The 19,877-nt window shown below is 49.9% G+C and overlaps 1 protein-coding gene across 1 annotated transcript; it reads left to right on the top strand.

Moving 5' to 3' along the window:
- The first annotated feature begins 8,365 nt into the window (after positions 1-8,365).
- On the top strand, positions 8,366-16,334 carry LOC128430832 (neuropilin-2). The gene is made up of 5 exons (XM_053416912.1): positions 8,366-8,481; positions 9,003-9,099; positions 10,840-10,872; positions 15,695-15,757; positions 15,883-16,334. The coding sequence occupies exons 2-5, from the start codon at positions 9,009-9,011 to the stop codon at positions 16,185-16,187; spliced, it is 492 nt and encodes a 163-aa protein (XP_053272887.1). The 5' UTR covers positions 8,366-8,481; positions 9,003-9,008; the 3' UTR covers positions 16,188-16,334.
- The last annotated feature ends 3,543 nt before the right edge of the window (positions 16,335-19,877 follow it).

The raw sequence follows: 19,877 nt of genomic DNA, 5'->3' as shown, positions 1-19,877 counted from the left end.
TTCACACACACACACCACAAAAAATCTGGGCCTCTATAAAAGCCATACCCTCATTGTGTCGTTGTGTTTATGTGTGTTTGTGGGTTCGCATAAGCGCAGATGGTGTTTTCTACTCGGCATGGAAGAGAGATGAAATATTAAGAATAGAACATCATGGTTTTGACCTCAACCACATCTCTAGACACAAATAATCAGCCATTTATATATATATATATACACTGCTTATATATGAGTTGCCACTTTGAGGCAGTTATGATTTCTGTGGACAGTTATTGTCTGTTTTTGTCAAACAATAATAGAGAGTTAAAAACAAAACATGAGTGAATAGAGCTTTCCATATAATTCTGTATCTTTTATTTATGTTAATGTCCATTTAACGCTGCTTCCGTCACACTTAAAAAGCGTTTCAGGAGCATGCCGGCTTCTCCCTCAGTTATACGGATATTAGCACGCTGTAATAAAACTACAAACAAATGCTAATGTGGAACTGAAACACTGATGTACTCCTGTCCTCGTTGAAACCTGCAGGAGCCGTGCACTCAGCCGCCGCATGCGCTTTGTCATTTCATTTACGAGCAGTTTATGAAACACCTGGCGCTGCTGCGGCTCACAGGAAGTGATGTGTTTGCCTTGTTGACTGACGAGTGACCCTCGGGGGGGGGGGGGGGGGGGGGGGGTAGCGGCTCAGGAGCGGCCCCGACCCGAAAGATCGATGCGAAAAATGAACCGTCCCTGAAAAACAAACCTCGGGGGTTACCACTCCAGTGAGTTTTATCATATAAGAGCAGGGGGGGGGGCTTCTGCAGGACGGAGAATTGCTGTTGAGGGTCACACATTGTTCACAGGCCTCCGAAACTCAGCAGGCACCGAGGACGGCGCTGACATCCCTGTGAATCATTCACTCCCCCCCCCCCCCCTCACACACACACACACACACACACACACACACACACACACACACACACACACAAGCGACTCACTTCTCTCCGTTCTGTCCTCGTTCTTTTCAATCTTTCAGATTCACAACAAAAGGATATATTTTTTACCCCAAATCTCATTTAGTGCAGTTTGAGAGCTGCAGCAGCGGCTCCACAATAAAGCAGAATAAGGCTCCCCGTCCCCCCCCCCCAACCACACACACACACACACTCCTACACATGGTTGCAGTTTTTAGTTTTCCCACCCTGAGGCCCGGTGCGTGGCTCCATAAATGTTTTTGTTCTTTTTTCGTTACCATGCCTCCTCTCTCTCTCTCTCTCCCCCCCCTCTCCCTCCTCCCCTCTTCCTCTGTTACTCATCACTTGCTCCTCTTTTCCCTGCTCGCTCCGTGCTGCTGGTCCCGACTCCTTCTGTTTCCCCTGATTCATTTTGCAGCTGTCTCTCTCTCTTACTCCCTCTCTCTCTCTCTCACACACACACACACTCCTACCGTGACGGTTTTCTCTCGTGTATGTGCTCCAAACATGAAGGGCCCGGGAAAGAAAGTTTGAAACTGATATGCTGGAGAGAAAAAAAAGGAAAAGACAAATTTCTTCCCCCCTCTCTTTTCCAGATGGGATCGTTTTATTCATGGGAGCTCTCACAGAACGTACACACACCTGAAATATGAACCACAGCTTATACTGGTTTTCTATCGTCGTACAACAATGGAGTTAAGTTTATTTGCCGGTATATCATTAAAATAGTTCCATCCATTGTATAGTAAAACCTAAAGTTTATATATCAATTCACTGTTGGTTATGTTTCTCAAGGGCGCTGCATTGTGCCATTACAGTTAGAACATGTTCAGGGTCAGCCATGTTTGTGTTTTCGCTCGTGGGAACGAAATCGGAAAAATCTCGACTTCCGATTTGTCCGGAGTCGTGTTCTGTTCGTACATGTCACGTCTCCCTTGCATCTCATTTCTTGCAGCGTGTGAACAAGGCGTGATCCGAGTGTTTAACCCGACAGAATATCAAACAGCGGCCACTTGTCTTTCCCATCACGTTCTTTTGTGGTGTACGTGCGTGCATGCCCAGCCATTCATCAGCGTGAGTGTGTGTGTGTGTGTGTGTGTGGGTGTGGGTCGGACTGCCAAGTACAGATTTACAGAAAGGCTTTCTACATAATTGAAGATTTTTTTTTCCCCCCTCTTCTCTGACATAATGCTGAGTCAGCTTCTTCGGGAGTGAGCGATATCTCTTATGCAGAGCGGGTCGGGCCGTCGAACAACAAGCCATCACAAACATTTACCCGTGATTGTGTGTTTGTGTAACTTCCCCGAGCATGCACAGCTGCAACTTTGTGTGTATTTGTGTGCGCATCTCCATTACCTCCGCCAGCGGTTCCCCTGGGTTCCACCTCTAAATGCTGGAGTCTCATCCCGTGCATGGTGATGACTTGCATCATCACCTGCAGCAGTAGACACATTGTGTAACACACACAATCCGCCGCAGAGGGACTTTTCCTGCATAACAAACATGCACACTCAGGCCTGCCCGTGCACACGTGCGGGCAGACGTCAAGGACGGGGGGGGGGGGGGGGCGGGGCTCGGGGCAAGGTGGGCAGGTCGCATATGTTCGCGCACGCTCTCACATAAACATGCGCACCCCCACAAAACGCACAAGTCGATCCCATTCCCCTCGCCCCCCCCCGACACTTCTGTCACACGCTGGAAAGGTCAGCACATTTACACTGTGACAAGGCTTGACCTTTTGAAAAGCATGGAGTGCTCGGCAGCCGGGCGGAATCTTAATGGGCGGACTCGGTTGTGCGTCTTGTGTTTGTGTGTGTGTGTGTGTTTGTGTTTTTAGTTGTATGCACACCGGGCGCCCAGGTAATGTACAGGCGCCGTGTTGGTTTATATTTTTATTGCCGGTCCCGAGACTTGACTGGAAAGGTTAGACTGGAATTAAAAAGGCAAACAAGAGAGACTGAATAAAGAGGAGACGGGTGGAGGAGAGGTGGTGTTGCATTTAAATCGCAGAAAGGAAGGAAGAGGGCCGCTTCCCTCGCTTCACCTTTCTGTGAGGCCAGCAGCGATAAGGGTCTCATTAGAAAGTTAATGACCGGCATAAAGGACGTGACATTACCGCTGGGTTAATGTCAGAAGCCGCCGCCCGCTGTGGCCGACTCTTTAATGTTTGCCATTTCTCCAGCTGGGGCGCCCTCGTGCTCGTTTCCCCGGGAAGTTCCCTCTGAGCGGATCAATTGTGTATCACGCCGCGTTTGTTGACCTTAGCGCCTTTTGTGGTCTTTGAACGATAAAGGACGCAATGCAAGAAAGAGGGAAATGAACAGGAGGAGGCTCGAGTACGTGAGATCCACAGACCTTCAAAGTGTTGGATCGGCTTGGATGTGACGAGGCAGGAGGAGCCCACAGAGGAATAGGAAATATGATATGAATCCACAAGCCCATGTCAGCGACCATTAGTGTCAAATTAATGCAAATGTGTTGGACTGTTTGTAGTGAAATGTGACAAAAACAAGTCCCTGTGTAAACACATGTTGTTAATGACCATGAGCGATTATTAAACAGGCAGAAATCGGGGAAAGATCCGACTACACCGTTAATTCCCGTGATAAATGTGGATCTCTGCTTCAGACGTGACCCAAACTCCCACAACGCACCAGGGCTGACCCATCTGCTCCTAATAACGCCGCGCTTTCTCCCACTACACATTCCGGCTGCAGCCTGCTCGACATGTGTGCGTCTGTGTGCACATGTGATGTGTTTTAATGGGTCTACCGTTGGCTTGTGGATGCCTGTGCGTGTTGTTGATATTTGTTTATGACGAATGTGCGTTTGAATGGATGTTAAGGGGCAAGGAGAAAATCATACATTTCGCTCTGAGTTTGTTCTCTCGAGTTTGCTTGAGTTATGGAGTGAGAGAGACACACACACACACACACACACATAGGATGGAAAGGACGGGAGATGGAGTGCATGTGGTGTGTATCCTCCCTGACAGCCAGTGAGTGGTCCCAGAGTGTGATCATCCCGCGCAAGGTCGAGGGGAGTTTGTTAGACTCGCCCATCCATCAGCCTCAGCGCCAGGCTTTCTGCATGTGTGTGTGTGTGTGTGTGTGTGTGTGTGTGTGTGTGCATCTGCATATTTGAGTCGGTGCTGGACGGACACTGACGCCCGCTCGAGCACCCAGACTGTGACGGGGGCGGGGGGGGGGCCCTCTAGGGTGCTCCAGGGGCTATCTGTGTCTGCCTCCGCCTGTCTCTGACGCTCTGGGTGGGACGGCCGGGTGGAGACACTTCGGCGAGAGATGCGGTTAATCCCCGACACTGACCTCACACTCTCAACATGCACTTTAATTCACCCTTAATAGGACAAATAGACGTGATGTTTATTGGCTTAAACAAATCTGGTTTATCGGAACAGAAACTCCCCGATTTCCTGTTTAAAACGTGAACCTGAGCTGTTTTGGCGTAAGAGATTAGTTGCAGGGGGGGGGGGGGGGGGGGGAGCGTGGGAATCGGTGGACCCTGCCATTTTTTAGACGGGTTATAAGGCAAAGAAATAGTGCACCGTCATGCTTTGCACAAAAACATGTCAGTGGATCCAACAGCTTTCAAAAAGAATCATAATCAAAATTATTACAAGCATGTAAATACCTCCAGGAGCGTATCAAGGGACTTTAGGGCCCCCGGCCAAAGAGTCCACCCCCCCTAATAAACATATAGCATTCAAACCACAAAGCTTTTGGCAGAAAGTTAGTGGCATGGGGCTCGGTCGGGGGTTTCTGACTGGGGTGTTGTGGCAGTCTCGTCCACATGGAGTAACTGTGCCGAGGCGAGTGTGTTACCCTGCTGGTGAGGGGCTGCAACTGCGAGACAGTCAGCCCATTCAGCCCCCCCTGTAGCAACGCCCCTGCATTGCTTCTTTCTGCCTTTGTTCCTTATCATTTCCTCTCCTTGTCCTCGTTTCCTCACCCTCCCTTACTCACGACACGGGGGGAAATAATAGCGATGTGAATAACCCCTTAAACAAACATTAGGTGATTAATGCTTCCTCTTTGCTGGTCGTCCGACATGTGAGGATTGTTTCTGACCTGCGATGTGTTGTGTGTGTTTCCTCAGAACCCACCACGCCGGCCGAAACGGTCACGCCAACTCTGCCTCCCGACACAGAGACCACCACCGTCCCCATCACCACGACAGGTGAGAGTGTTTTACATGAAAGCAGGAGAAGTGCAGGACGGATGAGCGCTATTAGGAGGCTGCGATAGGAAAGATGAAAGCCTCTGTGAATCCCTCTTTATCTGAAATGACTGTGATTTCTCCTGTGCACTCTGGCTCTCGCTCTTACGCTGCCTTTTCCCTCCTTCCTCGACAGCGGGCACCTCCTCTTCATCAGACAGCGTGTGCGACTTTGACCACGGCCTGTGTGGGTGGACCCACGACCCCAACGCCCCTCTCTTCTGGTCCCTGCACAGCCACGGTGAGTCTCCCAGCACGGGTCACCAGCATCTGTCTGGTTCCGCATCATATTTCCCATCGGAGCTGACAGCCCGGGACCTGCAGGAGTCGAACGCAGCCTCTGTGGTTTCTGTGGAAGCTTTTATTTATGCGTCTGCACGCGGGGATTTCATTTGGCTCCGGAAAATTGCACGGCCACAAACGCATCAGGTTTATTTGATCAACTTCACTGGGTCTAGACTCGCCTCTGTTTTCTATAATTAAATGGAGTTGTTCTCCTTGTGCGAGCCCCTGTTTTTTTTCCAATTTGATTAAAATAATTCCTTAAATTGAAACCGGTCTAATTTAGCCGCAGTGTCGCGTCATGCCCGAGCGAGTGAAAACGAACCTGGGGAATCAGGCCCCCCCCCCCCTCACATGTGACACAGGCCACTGGGAGTCCAACATCTCAGCAGGAGGAGGTTAAGAACCAGTAGCTCCAATTAAGTCCCGAGCAGGAGATTCCAAAGAGGAGCCGTCCCTTTACTATCCCTCCATTACCCCGGGCACATCCCAGTTGGGGCTGTGTAGACTTCCATCTACTTAGACACCTCCTTGAAGAAATGATTCATTTCCCCTTAAACGTACCCAAGGATCAAAAGTGCAGCTTTTGGCGTGTTATTAAAAAATACAGAAGACGTTTCCTGCTGGGTTGAGGGAGGATCTTTTTTTTTATACAGCGCTATTTATAATGTTTCATAGGAAGGGTACGGGGATGTTATCCCAGCCTCGTTTTAAAATTCATTGGTTTTGAGCACTGCTTCTGAAAGATTCAGCGATTCTCCAGCTGGTTTGAATTGAACAAGAGGTTCAGCTTGCTCCCCTTTCTTTTCGTTGGATGTGTGATGTCACCTGGGTTATGTTCAGCGGAGCAACTGATCTCAACAGCAAAGGGAGAGGGTTTCCTGAAGCGTGACCTATTTAGGTCATAACCGTCTTCGACAGGAGGTGAGGGGGGGGCTTCAAAGCCGCGTCTTTCATCAGGGCCGAATTGGAAAGGGTTGCGTAGATTAGTCAGGTCGTGGCTTTCATGTATGGAGTATCATTTCCAGCCTTTTTTGGAAACGCCACGCCGGCCTTTGATTTTGTCCCACTGATGTCAAAGGTCGGAAATCTTAGCCGACGCGGGATCATTATTTCGCCGTTTAATCCTCGATAGGATTCCTTCTCCTCATGTGACCCAGAGACTCTGATGTCCTCACCTCAAAGACCTGAGTAATGAAAGCAACCATGAAACACAGAGCTGGAAGAAGCTGCTGTTTCTTATCTGGCTTAATACAACTCTGCTAACTAGGTTTCATGGATTGAGTCCTTGTTTGCGTGTCTCTGCAGGACGCCGCTGTGAAGTGGATTAATAACGCTCTGTTGTGCTGTGTGCGCCGTGGCTGTCTCGATTATGAGCTGTCTGGCAAACAAGAGGCACAACAATGGGGGGGCTCGCAGCGAGGCGCCGCGCTCCGGCACGAGGCGGAGACAGCGGAAGGAGGCTCCGGTGCACGCATTAGAACAAGCGATCAAAACGCCTCATGGTGTCGCCACGTTGTGTTTCAGTCCCGCTCGTCCGGTGCCGTACGCCGGCAAGGAAAAGAGCCGAGGGACTCGCTGTCACAGGCGGCGTCTGAAGTGTCACACACAGGCTGAGCCGGGCGCATGGCGGGCAGAGGGGGGCTGTCAAGTCGGAGGAAGATTTGTCCCTCCAGATACCGCTTGTCGGAACGGCTGGAAGGACCGCACACACACACACACACACACACACACACACAATCAGAGAGTGAAAGGTTATCAGCTCAGTTTCTCAATAGGTCGTGTATGGCTGTGCTAAAAAAAACACACACCCTCACTGGATGCTACTGTTTCAGGTGAGAGGAAGAGGAGACAACATTTGTGGTTTTGCTGGGAAACAAAAAATGGAAAACAAACACACAGACACACACACACACACATCTCCATGATAAAGCAGGTGATTTAATCTGCAGATTGTTGATACTGGACATTTTCCCACAGGGCCCACTTAAGAAATTCTTCACCAGACGCCTCATCGAGTTCCTCTGTCAGACACACACACACACAGACACACACACATACACATGCATACTGTACAGCCGGCTCACCAATCTCACTCCCTCACAATGGAGTTCATGTCGGCATCCAATTTGCAAACTAAACATCCTCTGGTGTAAACAAATGGAGTGCTTTGCATTTCGTTGGACTTTGTTCCGCTGTTGAAGTCATTTACCTGGAAGGGAATGAAGAGGAATCGGCCCCGAGGGTCTTGGCTGGAGTTGTGGTTGTGTTTCACACACAGATGACGCGCTCTCTGGCCGGACCCCATTCTTCTGGGTGTTTATGTTTGTCAGATCCCCATTGTTCCGCGCAACTATTGTGCGACGGCGTTCCTGTTAGCAACTGGTGATTAGTCAAGAAAACAGATTTGTACGTGCAGGCAAGTGTTCACGTCTGGTTGTGTGTGTCGTGATTAGCGATGACGGTTGTGTGTCATCGCAGCAGCCTCCAGTCACAGTGGATATCCAGAGTCTACACAGCCTCGGTTTTATCGCCTCGAGGGCCGAAATGAAAACCCATTAAAATCAAGCTCTTTTAGTTTCCACCAGCAAATTCAAGGTTAAAACAAAACTCGGCTAAAAATACTAAAACGGCACGGTTGCACATTTTGAGAACCTCCGACACCATTTGTGTCTTTACTTTGATTTCCTGCTCTTTCTTGAGTATTGACCTCTCACCTGTCTCGCCCCCCCCTTCTCCAGAGCTCAACAGCTATCTCTACATGGACGCCAGCCTGAAGACGGAGCAGCAGCGCGCCCGCCTCGTGAGCCCCGTGGTGGCGGCGGAAACCGGGCCCCTGTGCCTCCTCTTCTCCTACCAGCTGTGGGGCGAGGCCCAGGGCCACCTGAAGGTGCTGCTGCGGGACGGCCACAGCGAGGAGACCCTGCTCTGGACGCTGACTGACGACCAGGGCTCCCTGTGGAAGGAGGGCCGCACCATCCTGCCTCGCTCCCCGAAAGACTTCCAGGTAATAAACCCTCGTCTTTTTAAGCTGAAATAAGAACTTGAATACAAGTTTTACTGTCTCCCCAGAAACTGAAATGTGCCTTTAATGTCTGTGTCAGAGTAGGTTAGAATGAGATATATTCCATCGAGTGCACGACGGCATTAGTTCTCCTTCTCTTTCACCTTAAGCCGGGGTTTCTCTTCATATTGTCCCTGTTGGCTGCGTGATTGTTTGGGGATCGCTGTGCATTTGTCAGAGACATCACAAGCAGTTAATGTTCTAATAAAGAAGTCAGCCGAGGAAGCTTGCAGGGAGCGGGAGGATGATTGCGACTAGCGCTGAGTGCAACTTTGAAATCACAGGCGCTGTATTAACTTTTTATCCACTTTCTCCTCCTCCTGCTGCCTGTCCCCATTCTCAATTTGCCTCCACCCCTCTGCTTCCCCCCCCTACCTTCATCCTGTCTTCCTCTTCCTCCCCTTCTTTTCAATCTTTCTCTCCTCCTCTTCCTCCTCCTCCTCCTCCCTCGTGTGTTGCGGTAGGTTGTGATGGAGGGTTTCTTCGTGCACGGCACCAGAGGACACATCTGGATAGACAACATCCACATAAGCTCCAGCACCCCCCTGAAAGAGTGTACACGTAAGTCACACACACACACACACACACACACTTTGGTGCTTCACATCAATGCTTTTGACTGACAGCCAAAATCGCCGCCATCCTGGAGAATATTGAAAGATAAACAAACACACACATGCATATACACACACTTACACACACACGCCCATTTGACCCCCCAGCTCCGTGTGATGCTCTGTCAACACCATCGCCTCATCATCTCGCCCTCCATCAATCAAAAGCCATTCCCTCTATTTCCATACCAACTCCTCCACTCTCAGCCTTAAGGTCCTTGAGCAGTGACACACACATGCAGTGATAAACACCCGCCCACACACACACACACACACACACACACACACACACACACACACACACCACCCAGTTCCTCGCCCTCCCATCCCAGTTTCAGAGACGGCGTCTCTCCTCCACAGAACCCACCGAACGCAGAGATGAAAGCAGGGAGGAGTGGGAGGGACAGCGTTTACTCCTTCACAAAAAAAGAAAAGAAAAGGAGAATAAGAAATCTAGGCCATAAACGCCCTGTGGGCCTCGGCGATGCTAATCTATGTTTTATTAGATTTCTCTTCTTCTCTCCTCTCCTCCCTGTATCGCTCTCATTCCGCCGTCGTATTTGTAAACAGAGCTTTTCCCAGTCCGTCAAAGGGAATTATTAGAGAGGCTGTTTCCCAAGCAGGGTTTTTCTGGTGCCTGGTGTCGAGACGAGTGCCGACACAGCCTCCTTAATCTGGCTCGAGCGGGGGGGCTTTGGAGAGGGTCTTAAACAGATCAGAGGCCGAGCCGGGGGTTCAAAGCCAAAAACCTGTCGCACATCGCTTCTGACTGACGTCCAGGAGCGGGATCGTGGGGGGGGGGAGAAAAGTGTATTTGTGTGTGTGTGTGTGTGTTACGTCCCTGCCTGTTTGTGTTCTATCATTCATTTCTGCATTTGTGTCATGAGTCTTGAGAGAGACAAAGTAGTGCCGCATTTTTGGAAAGCAGAGCCGACAGCCCCACACACACACACAAACGCCACTCCCCCCCCCCCCACCCCGCCTCCATGCTGTGGCGTTTTCTCCTTTGCCACTCCAGTGCATGCTGGGAAGTTGCTTATCGCCCGGTGCAGTCGAGTCCTTCACAGCGCGCCGGCGTTCCTGCCAAAAGGCGCAAGTTCCCAAGTCGGTTTCCTTCTTTCTTTGTTTCTCACCCTAAACACCCCCCCCCCGCCCCCCCGACAAATCACATGCACGCACATATACGCTAAACACACACACACACACACACACACACACACACACTCAACAGTTCTTTGTGTTTGCATTCCAGGCAATCAAAGTGAAGGTTCTGCTCTGTGCATTCGCAGCGAGCCACATGGCACCAGCCCGCTCTGCTTTATCTGGACGCCACAGATACACAACTTGAAATGCGTGAACTTTTTGCGCACACGGACGCACAAATCCGTGCGTAGTCGCCCGTGCGCTCCCCAGTGTGGTCCATCTCCAGTTCCCAGCCCGCGCTCTTCTTTTAAACCGCGTTCTACCCAAGGAGCTGCGTTTAAATGCCATAATTCAAGCGAGTTATCCGAGGAATTAACTCAAATTTCCTCAGGAGCGGTTTTGATAGTGGAGTGACATTTGTGTGACATTTGGCTGACTTTCCCCTCGTGCTTCAAGGTATCTAACAGCTGCCTCTCCTCTCTCCCTTCTCTCGTCCTCCTCTTCTCTCTGTGTCTGCCCGACTCTTCCCTCTCTGTCCTCGCAGAACCCTTCGCTGCGTTTCCTCCTGAAAACCCAGGTGAGTTCCACCTCGGTGTGACATCACTTCCTCTCTGTGGTCATGCTTCCTGCTCGTTGGTTTGCACTAGCCTGCGGTTTTTTGCTTGGCGGCACTAAGCTCCCCAAAACAATCCCCCCCCCCCAAAAAAAAAAACCAGTACTCCCAGTGACAACACAAGAGGCTGGAGCGCCCTGATTCCTGATTAATTAAACTGCATTCATTTTTATATGAGGGGATTCATGGCATCATCAGCGGCATGTCGGCATCACCAAACGAATACTAAAAGACTAAAATGATTAAATTCGAGTTGAGAACCAGATTCTTCCAGTAATGTGCAGTAGTTCATTAGTTTTACCTCGTCAATCTCCGCGGACACAAAGGATGCATCTCCAAAGAGCAAACTGTGTGAGTCAGATATTTGAAAAGGGGTTTACATACTCTCACTTCCAGGCTCTGACGCAGCCTGAAGGGTTTTAAATAACTGTTTGCCTCATGAAAAAAGATTTAGAGCATCCTGGGGGAGGCTGCGAGATTGATGCCAGTGTTTTGGCGTCTCATAATGTCCTGCAATAAGATAAGAGCCTGGCTGTGCGAATGGGATGTGTGTGTTTGTGTGTGTGGGCTTTTTCTCCTCCTCCTACGTACAAACGTGCACAAACACACACATTAATGAAGGCGCACACAATGCACACCAGCGTCCCCGGTGCAGAGCAGTCGGAGGGACTGTGCCTCGGCGAGCTCGGGTGTCTCTCCCCAGCTCGGCTCTGTCTAATGAGTGTGTGCAGTGTGAAGTAGCAGCAGCACGCACCATTTCCCTCTGTAATTGTGACACGGTCCAAAAATCAGGACGTATTCAGCTCCACTTCACTTTCCCCTAGTTCAACGTGACACTCCCTCACTCTCAAGTTCGGATTGGTACATGCAGGCTCTATTTCTTATTTTTTTCTCTAAGTTTGTCAATGTCTTCGGGGGGTTTGTTTTTTTGCCTAGCAGACTTGGATAATTGAGTAGAGGCTTCTTGGAAGGTGCTTAGTCGGTTCGTACCAAGAATGTGAGGAGGGGGTTCAAGCCAGGGGCAGCAGCGTACAGGATCTGTGCAGATCCAAGGAGACGGCGCTTGGCTTGAGGAAGAGAGGACTGGCCGGGAGGCTGACGCATGAGAGAAAAGGAAAACGAAAGGAGAAAAAAAACAAGCCAGGAACAGGGAACAGGATAAATTATGTACTCCAAACCAATCTGCCAACTCAAGCCAGCTAAATAACAAATCCCAATCCAATATCGGCTCCGAGAGAGAGCTCTGGAACATCGGATTCCCATGTGGTGTCTGACTGATTCGTGCATGGTTCTGAGGCTTTATCAAGGGGCCTGTTTGGGACTTCCTGTGCCAGTTCGGAACAGGAAGAGGAAGCTCCCTGATTCAATGTGTGTGGGTGCTTTTATAACTAATTATTTTGGCTTTCGTTTCACACCAAGTCATTTCATTGGAGCTGTGAAAATAAACATGAATTGCATTGCATTTGATCGGATCAACCGTTGGACTGATTTCAAACCAAATCTCTTGATGATCTTGGTGTGAAAACTTGTCCTCCAACTGCAAAACAAGCTACATGAGAGGAATGGATGCATTTTAGATTTTCTTTTGGCCTTGGAGATTTATTTCATTTTTGCAACTGGCATGCTTGAGCATGCTCAAATGAGGTGCACGCCTGCTGCTCGTATGATGAAGACATAGGGATAGAAGTCAGAGAATTAAATGTAGAAAATAAACAAAGTGCCACTCCTCTCTTTTCCCGCTGGCCAATTGTTCTGTATCTCTCCACCAGGGGGAGGCGTTCCTGTGCCTCCCTTGCCCATCCACTGGTATTACATTATGGCCGCCGGAGGCGCCCTCCTTCTCCTGGCGGTGGCCATCTTGGTCAGAGCCCTCTGTTGCTGCCGACAACACCTGGCCACCAAGAAGAGCCAGCTGTCGGTGGCCTATCACAGCTCCTCGCAGTGCTTCCAGTATTCTAACTGGTCGTCCAGTATGGCCGCCCCAGGGGTGGAGCCAGTCCTGACAGTGAGACTGGACAGCCGGGACCGACACCGCACCCTCTGCTGAAGAGACGCGCTTATGGCTGCGGTCGCGTTTCGGCAGCGGAGGACGTGATGTCTTGTGATGTCGGTGACGTGTGTTGTTGTGATGACGCGAGATCGACTGGACCCGTCTGTCCTCTAGTGGACAGTTACCAGGGTGACGAGGACACAGACGTCGTCCTAAACTGCCAAGTGAAACATTTTTGCAAAGAAACACTGTGCTCTCTCTCTCTCTCTCTCTCTCTCTCTCTCTCTCTCTCTCTCTCTCTCTCTCTCTCTCTCCCCTCTCTCTCTCCCCCTCTCTCCCTCTCTCTCTCTCTCTCTCTCTCTCTCTCCCCCTCTCTCTCCTCTCTCTCTCTCTCTCTCTCTCTCTCTCTCTCTCCCTCTCTCTCTCTCTCTGTCTCTCTCTCTCTCTCTCTCTCCTCTCTCCCTCTCTCCCTCTCTGTCTCTACTGGATGTAGCTTTAGTTGCTGTTTTCCTCTTCTGCTCCATGAAGGAGTTTGCTGTTGACATTTCACACTATGCTGCTCCCGATGAGAGGACTGAAGTAAGTTATTTATCTGAGCAGCTTGTTTCGGACCATTGAGTGCCGTCTGGCTCCTCATAGCCCCAGCGGTCCTCCCGGAATGACCCCATCGTGGACCCACACACACACAGAGATATGTGTGGACTGGGAAGGGGGGGGGGGTCGAGCCGGTTCCGCTGTGAGAGCCAGCCGGAGCTGCCAAACCTCGGGCTGAAACAAGACCCCAGAGACGCGAGGGAGCTCTGCGGCGCTGTGAGAGGAGACGAGGAGAAAACCGTTAAGAGGCGTTCATTGTGCTCGCGGTGGAGATGATCTGGAAAGCCCCCGGAAAATAAAGCTTCTGGTATCTCTGTAATAACAACAGGAGATGGCTGCGATACCAGCTGTACCAGTAGTGAGGCTGTTGTAACCGAACTAAAAAAAAAACACCACCCTTCCATTGTCCTTCTTCAACAGCATGTGCACACATTTAAAAACAAAGGAATGCAAATCCATCATACTTAAAGTCCTGCATCACCAATGGAGATAACCAGCTCGTTTGATTGAGCGCCTCGTCTCCTCCTGATAAAGGCGTCAGTCGCTGATGGATGCCGCCGTCCTCAGTGTTTAGCGTTTCATCTTGATTCTCCGGCGTAATAAAAGCACGTTGTTCCACTCCCTTATTTCTGCTCCATACCACCCACTCCCATTGTTCCCAGTGTCTGTAAGCTGCCCAGATGAAAGCCGAGCTGAGCCATGTTGTGTTTTCGGTGTGAATATGTGCTTGTTGTTTTTTTTGGGGGGGTGGGGTTGGGGGGGATGTAAATAGAGACAGCTGTCTTGCCATCGCCACTTCTTCCTTGATTTATACTCCTACAAATCCCACAATGCCGCTGCACCAGCTGGAAGCCATAAGCGCCGTGTACATGCATCCAAGACGTGATGGAAACCAGAGCCGGGCTGCAGCTATCGACGCTTCCTCCTCTTTAGTGCCATAAAAGAAAACCATAGAACAAGACATAGCTGACGAGCTCTTCACAAACATATCTGAGATCTAAAAGGAAAATGATAAATTGGTGGTGGGGGGGGGGGGGTTTAGAAATGGAGCTCTTTACTCTGCGGCTCAACGGGGCGTGCTCTCCTGATCTGTCACACCAGCAGAAACCCGTCGCCTCCCGAGTCCACAGCTCAGCAGAACGCCACTCAATTTAGAAGCTGCACTTTTCTCTCCGGAGTAAAAAAAACGAAGGAGGTTTTTTTTGTTTGTTGGCAAGCTCTCGCTGTGTGCTTTTAAATCAACTTTGGAAGGAGGGGCGGGGGGGTGGGGGGATTGGGCGCCATATTTCGTCCATCCCGACACCGTTGGCGCTCCGAGCCGCTAATAGTTGTGATTACTTAATGGACGGGTCCCATTTATGAGGAAGGCCGCGGTCAGCACTTTCATCTCCCACGCCTCCAGCCGCACCAATCAGCCGCCAACTCGCAGTTGCCCTGGAAACAGTGCTAACAACGCCATTGGCCGTCAGACACCTCCACATCCAGACGTGTGCCTTGCCAAGTAGCTACTCCCACTCCTGAATGCTCGCCAGGGGCAGACACACACACACACACACAAATACACACACACACACAAGTGAGAGTAGAACTCATCTAAAGTATAAGTACACTGGAGCTGCCGGCCTCAACTAAAGTGCTGCAGCCATCGCTACATGGCGTTCTCTTCCACTCTTGCACACATAAAAAAAAAAGTCAATCCACGCCGCTTTGGCCGTTTCACGAATTTCACCAAACGGAAAGCGAGACTTCGCGACGAGCGCTACTTAAATGTCGTTATTAGTTTGTGTTGTTTTTTTCCTTGATCGTCTTATCCACCACTCTTAAACTTGGCCGTGACAGTGTCGATGATTTTAACGGTGATAATGATGTTGATTTATTTTGACGATGTTTGCATCCTTATTCACGTGGAATGAACAGTCTTATACCATCAGTATGTTATGTGATGACTGTGATTAACAGGAATGTATCATAATGATCTTTTTCTCTATTAATAAAGTCATATTTTTCTATTACTCCCAGACTGGTGTGTGTATGTATATGTAAATATGATAATAATCCAAATGTATGATATAGAAAGGCTTATTATTTGGAGTAGCAGATGAATTTCTGCTATCTTTTCTGGAATATGATATATAACAGTACTAACGTGTAGGATTTTGCATGATGCTTAAAATCCGTGTCACCTGTGCTTTTCCCTGACAGAACGGAAACCCAATGAATTTGGAGATGGGCGACTTTTCAGCGGCAGAGACCCTCTGGGGGGAGGTAAGCACCAACTGTATACAAAATATAGAGTTTTCATTTTAGGATACAAGTTACAATCTTTACAAAACTCGTCAAATGAACTTATTGGTTGCCTTGTCTGCTTCCTCTTCCTCTTCCTGTCCCAGTCCTGCATTTCCCCGAGTGGAACACGGCGTCCCCGTCATCCGACCCCCCCGTCACCCGCGTCTCAGAGAAGGACAACTCGTGGCTCTACACCCTGGACCCCATCCTGGTCACCATCATCGTCATGAGCTCCCTGGGCGTGCTGCTCGGGGCGGGTGTGCGCCGGCCTCCTGCTGTACTGCACTGCTCCTACAGCGGCCTGTCGTCGCGCTCCTCCACCACCCTGGAGAACTACAACTTCGAACTGTACGACGGCCTCAAGCACAAGGTCAAACTGAACCAACAGCGCTGCTGCACCGAGGCGTGAGGGGAGGAGACGCGAGGGAAGACGGGCCGAGAGGGCGCCGCCGCTTTCTATTGTGGAAACCTCTCGCTGTTTTTCTTCATTTCCTCCAGTTTCACTTTAGCCTCAGTTTACTTCCTTGATGGTGCAGATCCCCCCCCCCCCCCCCCCACCCCCGGACACATGGAAAACGTGGCGTCGTTTTTTTGCGGCGAAGGAGCCAACGAAGGACTGGGGTTACCCTGTTCCATTGCGGGGGGGGGTGTTAAGCCTCAACAAACAAATATCTACACATATCAGCTACAGGTTCCCGCTCCACCTGAAGAGAACTGTTTATCAATGCATCATAGATTTGTAAGAGGTCTAGTTTTTGAGACTGTCCGCTGCACAGCCGTCATGTTGAAGAGGTGGTAGGTTAGGAACGTGCTTAGAAAGCGTCTGTTTTGCTCACATGTGAACACAGTGGCCTAGAACTTTAGCTCCTTTGTGTGGCACGTTGACTTTTTCTCTCCTTTTTTTTGTTTTTTTTTGTGTTGCATTCCGTCCCAGACTCTGCTACCTATCAGCCTCAGTTATCCTCTTAGCTCCAGACATCCCTCTCTTTCTGTTGTAATGTTTTGGTTCTGGCCGATTGCCAGTCCGCCATGGAAGATAAGTAGTGAGGGGAAGAAACTGAGAAAAGCGTAAGTGGTGCGGGGTCGGGATTTGAACGCATTCTTTCCAAGGCGGAGAGACGTTATTGTTAGATTTAGTTGTTGCTGGTTCCTGTCAAAGAGAAGGTCGTGTTTACATTGTGGTTAATTGTGAAAAGGTCAAGGAGCTTCGGTCGGTGCAACCTATGGATTGCTGGTATATATAAAAAAAAAAGGAGGGAATGAGAAAGACGATGATTGACAGCGCACTAAAAACAAAATCCCCTGCCTCTCTCCTCCTCCTCCTCCTCCTCCTCCTCCTCTTCACTCTCTCACAGGGGTAATGTTCTCTCTGGGCTCTCGCAAAGGATTGAAAACAAATGCAGAGCCAGAAAAAAAAGAAAATGCTTTGAGTGAGTGAGTGAGTGAGTGAGAGAGAGAGAGAGCACCCAGACACACGACAAGCCTTAAAAAGCAAAAAACTGTTTGCGGAAAGAAAGGATCGCTGAGGCATCACCGAGACATGAGGGGGATCTATCTCTCTCTTTCTTTTTGGGGACCTCGAAAGCCATGATTTAAAGGACCTACCCCCCCCCCCCCCCCCCCCCCCCCCCCCTCCCACCCATCACCCCTGACACATGCACACACATCACACACACACAACCCCACGGACATTTTTTGGAGTTTGGGTTTCGGAGCAAATGGGAAAGTGTCTGGTCTTGCACTTGCTGTGAATGGACTCGTAAGCCATGAGAAGGAGAGGGCGAGAGACCCTCCCATGCACTCGCACACACACACACACACAAACACACACATTACTCCACTTGTATGTACAGATGTATATACAGAAACACACACACACACACACTCTGGACGCTCTGAGAGACGCTACAAGTGAAGGGAATGATGGCTGCTGCTGCTGAGAGGTTTATAATTGACACCGTGAAGAACATTGGATTCAACATGTCATCCCCTGGACCCTCTCTCTCTCACACACAACACACACACACACACACTGACACACACAAGCTGTCCCTCTCCTCTGAGGCCCGCATCTCTGGACCCCACTGACTCTCTTCAAAGTGCCTTGGAGCCTCGGGGGGGTCCAGCTTGCCTTGACGGAGCCAGTATCGGACACGGGAACTTGACAGTGACGGTCGCAGTGCCCCCCCCCCCCCCCCCAAACCCCAGGAGGACCAAACAAAAGTGTAAAAGGACAGGACGCCACCCCCCCGTTCGCACTGCTCGGGACTGCTGATGTTGTTGTTGTTGTTTTGAAAAGGGGTCTTTGTACAGAAAAAGCTCTTTTTATGATTGTTATTATAATTATTGTTGATTATTTAATAAAGGATTTATACCATACTGTTTATGTTCCTGTGACACTTATTACTTTCTGTCCAATTCTCTGCAAAACTCCACGAGAGTCAGAGCCAAACTTTCACTTTAATTGCTTGAAGAATACACACAGGAAATCTCACACACACACATAAACTAATACTCCCTCTCGCTGTCTGTCTCACACACACACACACACATACACATAATGCTGTGTTGTCAGCCGGCTACACATGGCCTATAATCTCCCCATGATGTCCCATTAGTCTGGACCTCTGGTGGCCCTCATTTAGGAGCTCCTACATCAAAGCTTTGAAGTGCTATGCGTCTTAGCCACACACACACACACACACACACACACACGCACAGGCTCATACAGTACACATGCAATTACTGTGCTTCTCCTTTATACAGCTTGCTGAGTTTTCCCACAAATGGTTCCATTTATCCACATAAGCTTTCCTCACCTTCATGCAAACCCTGTTAGCGAGTGCAGCCCATGTTTTCAGATGCAGGAGGCGACATGTTTCAGGTCCTTGTTGGCGCCTGTAACAAGATGAGAAGTCCAGTTTTTGTCCATGGGGGGGGGGGGTGGGGGGTCCGATGTTAACTGTTGTCATGATTTACAAGATAATTAGGAGCAGCAGAGTCAATACTGCATTTGTTTGTGTTTGAAGACTGATGATGGTGGCATCATAATCATGGCGGTGTTTAACACAAGTTTGAGTTGGTACCGAATGGAGCCTCCTGCTCAGGTAGCCTCCTGCCCATTACGAGCTGCTCAACGCTTAACGACACGTGTTGTCACCGCACAGCGGTGAGACGGCGGCGGCTGTTAGCACGCTCCGGTCCGCGGCACAGCGAGCCAATTACCGCCTCTGCAAAAAAAAACACAGACTATCCCCCAGTCCGCCGGAGGAGCCCGATGCCATCTGCTCGCGGGTTTGATTGATCCCGGCAGAACAGGCACGACCACATCACACGAATGAACGCCGACAGGAAATTACCAAAGGAGCCAGATTGTCATTGTTCCATACCACCTCTTGTTTTCACAACCAGATTATTCTTAATTTCCTTCCCCCCCCCCTGTGAGTGTGTGTGTTACCCAAATGTTGTTTTTATAGTTTTTTTTATCAGTCTGTAACGGCACACTGCAGGGGCCCTTTCCTTCAGCCGTCAGATCAGAGGGTTCTCCTGCCTCTGAAGCCGGGCGGCCTTCAAAGAAAAGGCCCTGGCGCCCTGTAAGTCGATAGGCCAGATTGCGGAGGGAGCCCGTTTGAGGGCCGCGCTACAGGAAGTGGCTGAAACACACAGCTAATTAATCTGGGGGATTATGTAATCAAGATGGATGCAGGCGGGCAGCACGTTAGTCATCACGGCGAGGGAGGAAAGTTTGTTTGCTTTTCAAACTTAATCGTTTGACCCGTGAAATCAGCTCGTGACTTCCCCATCCTTGAAATCTTCCTTCCCAGGTTTACAAAGTCAGAACTCCTTAGTTCAGAATTCAAAGAAAAACATTTCCCCTCTTTCGGTGACGGCCTGGAGAAGAGAACCACCTGGAGACTAAAGTGTGCCGCTTCAGAAGTGCCGTCACACACTGCAGGGGCGTCGCATATATACATGCACACGCAGAGACTGACAGATTTTTAGACATGTTTCCCACCAAACACCCATATCCCAGTGGTCTTCCTGGGACGGGGGCCCAGATAATCTTGTCGGGCCTGCCAGCGGTTCAAAGCACCTATAT

Source organism: Pleuronectes platessa, chromosome 24, assembly GCF_947347685.1.
Source record: "Pleuronectes platessa chromosome 24, fPlePla1.1, whole genome shotgun sequence".
Lineage (NCBI taxonomy): Eukaryota > Metazoa > Chordata > Actinopteri > Pleuronectiformes > Pleuronectidae > Pleuronectes > Pleuronectes platessa.
The sequence above is the reverse complement of the archived record's forward strand: the minus strand, read 5'-3'. Positions and strand labels throughout refer to the sequence as shown.

What these genes read in the sequence shown, in the direction of transcription:
- LOC128430832 (XM_053416912.1), top strand. Translation starts at nt 9,009, where the DNA reads ATGGAGGGTTTCTTCGTGCACGGCACCAGAGGACACATCTGGATAGAC. An exon ending in CCCCCTGAAAGAGTGTACAC is followed by an intron (nt 9,100 to 10,839) that starts GTAAGTCACACA and finishes CTGTCCTCGCAG; the next exon opens with AACCCTTCGCTGCGTTTCCT. An exon ending in CAGAGACCCTCTGGGGGGAG is followed by an intron (nt 15,758 to 15,882) that starts GTAAGCACCAAC and finishes TTCCTGTCCCAG; the next exon opens with TCCTGCATTTCCCCGAGTGG.